Source organism: Phalaenopsis equestris, unplaced genomic scaffold, assembly GCF_001263595.1.
Source record: "Phalaenopsis equestris unplaced genomic scaffold, ASM126359v1 Scaffold203039, whole genome shotgun sequence".
Lineage (NCBI taxonomy): Eukaryota > Viridiplantae > Streptophyta > Magnoliopsida > Asparagales > Orchidaceae > Phalaenopsis > Phalaenopsis equestris.
Window position 1 is genome coordinate 11,731 of NW_018222690.1, and position 2,520 is coordinate 14,250.

Here is a 2,520-nt window from a genome sequence, read left to right on the forward strand (position 1 = left end):
ATTACTCACATTGATTTAAAGAGAACTCTGAAATATCTCTCACTTCGCTTCACTTTTTAGCACCTAAACCAATTAAATGTGCATATAACTATAAGAATTATATTCTAAAGGCACTTATATTTAATTATAAAAGAGTTATTAAAATACTAATATCTTTTAGCTTCAGGTCCCTTTGCTCTTTCAAATCCCAAGGTTTTATCAGATTCTTTCACGCCTTCTAATCTAAATAAAACTTATTAACATTATTTACTTTAGCATATTATATCGTTAATTTGAATAATAACATAAGGCTTAACATTTTTCTTATAGATTTTCAGGTCGATCTCCTTCCTCCCCAGCTTGTCCACTTCACCAACTCCTCTTTACAGGTTAAAATTCATATATTTAGAGTTCTGCTTCAATAAAATTTTGCATTAATTAATTAAATATACCCCCATATATATAAATAATTATTAATCTAACAATATATATTAACTTTTTTAATTTATTACTCATACCTTTAAATAAAATGTTTTGATCTGCCCTAACTCACTCGAACACAGCAGCAACAGGGAGCCTTCTACTTCAAGTGAAGCTCGTCTCTTCGATCAGATGCACGAGTATCTCTCGACAAAGCTGCGTACTTCACCCTCCTCCCTCGGCTTATTCTTCCCCTTCAACTTCTACTGCAGGCAAGCATGGAGTTGCTCCTCTTCTTTGGTTCCATCTCACCCCAACAGAGCACGCGACATAGTTGATGATGCCAAATCATCATTACTGCTGATGTTTTGACCATGGTTTAAAATTTAGCAATGTGAGACTGACCTCTTCATCTTCTTGAAAAGCTTTCAATAAGGCTTATCTCTCATTGGGTAGCCAAATTCTATTTTCACTCAATTAAGATCCATATCATCACGGGAGAAATCATTTAGGAGTAATCAAACAATTTAGGAGGAAGTAGGTCCATATCAAGGTCTTCATTACAATCAGGCACAATAATATCTTATGCCTCTCATTTAATTTCTTACGTGCATGCTAGCATTTTTTTTTTCTAAATTTTTCACATTCCTCGTATCTTTGTTGGAATTTTTAGATGATCCATCCTCTGATTCAAAGATCTTTATCACGTATTTTGTGTACACATGTAGTTTGTATCATGTGGCAAATTTTCCTATATTAGTTGTGATTGTCAAATATTAATAGGATATACAGTAGTTTAGGGAAGTACTTTTTGAATCTCTTCTGCATCATAATGAAAATCATTTGATGCCTTTCTTAAATTGTTTTGGCAGAAGGCAACAGATGTGATCGAAGAAATGGAGGCTGCTGGAGTTAAGCCTAACATCAAAACATTTACTACCATGATCAGGGGTTGGGCTCGGGCTTCACTTCCCGAGAAGGCTTTAATGTATTTTGATGAGATGAAAAGGAGAGGATTGAAGCCAGATAATGCTGTTTATCATTGCTTAATGACTTCGCTTTTGTCGCGGTCGACTGCATCCGAGTACGTGTTCTCCGGGATTTTGAGTGTATGCAGAGAAATGGTTGATGGTGAATTGACCGTTGACATGGGCACTGCAGTTCATTGGTCTAAATGTTTGTTGAAGATAGAGAGAGCAGGTGGTGAGCTCACAGAGGCATTGCAGAAGACTTTCCCTCCTGCTTGGAATTCAAGCAAATTAGTCTTTACAAGATCCGACCAAATAAAGATTGTAGACGCTACTGATAGGAATAATTTTGAAAACAGGTATAGTGATGATGATGATGATTTGTATAATGTCTGATTTAAACGTCTATCCACTATTTGAATGTTCATATTGCATATCGGCCTCTTCTTCACTATTTATTTATATCTCATGAGCTTGTTTTTATTTTTCATTGGAAGGCCACCATGTCTTGCAGACACTATGATGCAAGACAATATGGATGCAGTGTAAATGCATAAAATGGTTATCATTTGATCAAATTAAACTAGTTTGTTATAAAATCATGTACAAGTAAATTAACTTGAATTATTAGTCAATTTAAAGATTTTATTTGGTATTTTGCAAGGTAAGATGGCTACTAAGAAAAGGATATGTTTATCGAATAAGCAATGGCAATGAAAGTGAATGGAATTATATGAACTTTAAGCTAACGTTTACAAATAATCTATCTATCTAGAGATTATAGAAGTTTTGACTTGCCATTTGTTCAAGGAGGTGAGACAATAGTATATGCCTGCTTGTTCTCTTATAAATGTGGTGATAATTATTATTGTAGAGAGGGATGATGGACCTTAGGTGTTGATCGGCAACTAAGAAGCCATCTGAGAATAGTAGATAATGTTGGCAGATGGAATTAGGGTGATAATACATGTCTATGTGAGTTGGTAGAAGCTGATAGTTGGGATACAGTAATTAAGTGACAATTGTTAACCAATGGTTGCTAGATAATGATCTTTGGCCCTACAGATAATATTATTTTGAATGCGTACTAAATCAATGTTCGTTCTTTATAAGGCTTGTTGGGACACAATCTTGCCGATCTTCTTGGCATTTG

At 34.7% G+C, this 2,520-nt stretch overlaps 1 protein-coding gene across 3 annotated transcripts; it reads left to right on the forward strand.

The window, feature by feature from the left end:
- Positions 1-225: 225 nt before the first annotated feature.
- On the forward strand, positions 226-1,925 carry LOC110036144 (pentatricopeptide repeat-containing protein At5g04810, chloroplastic-like). Of its 3 annotated transcripts, none has more exons than XR_002295212.1 (3): positions 226-368; positions 543-793; positions 1,272-1,925. XR_002295212.1 is itself a non-coding variant. In XM_020740515.1 (2 exons), the coding sequence occupies exon 2, from the start codon at positions 1,296-1,298 to the stop codon at positions 1,761-1,763; it is 468 nt and encodes a 155-aa protein (XP_020596174.1). In that variant the 5' UTR covers positions 512-793; positions 1,272-1,295; the 3' UTR covers positions 1,764-1,915. The 3 variants fall into 3 exon arrangements, 1 of the variants encoding a protein (XP_020596174.1); XR_002295211.1 differs by having other exon boundaries at positions 546-793; XM_020740515.1 differs by lacking the exon at positions 226-368 and having other exon boundaries at positions 512-793; positions 1,272-1,915.
- Positions 1,926-2,520: the final 595 nt, after the last annotated feature.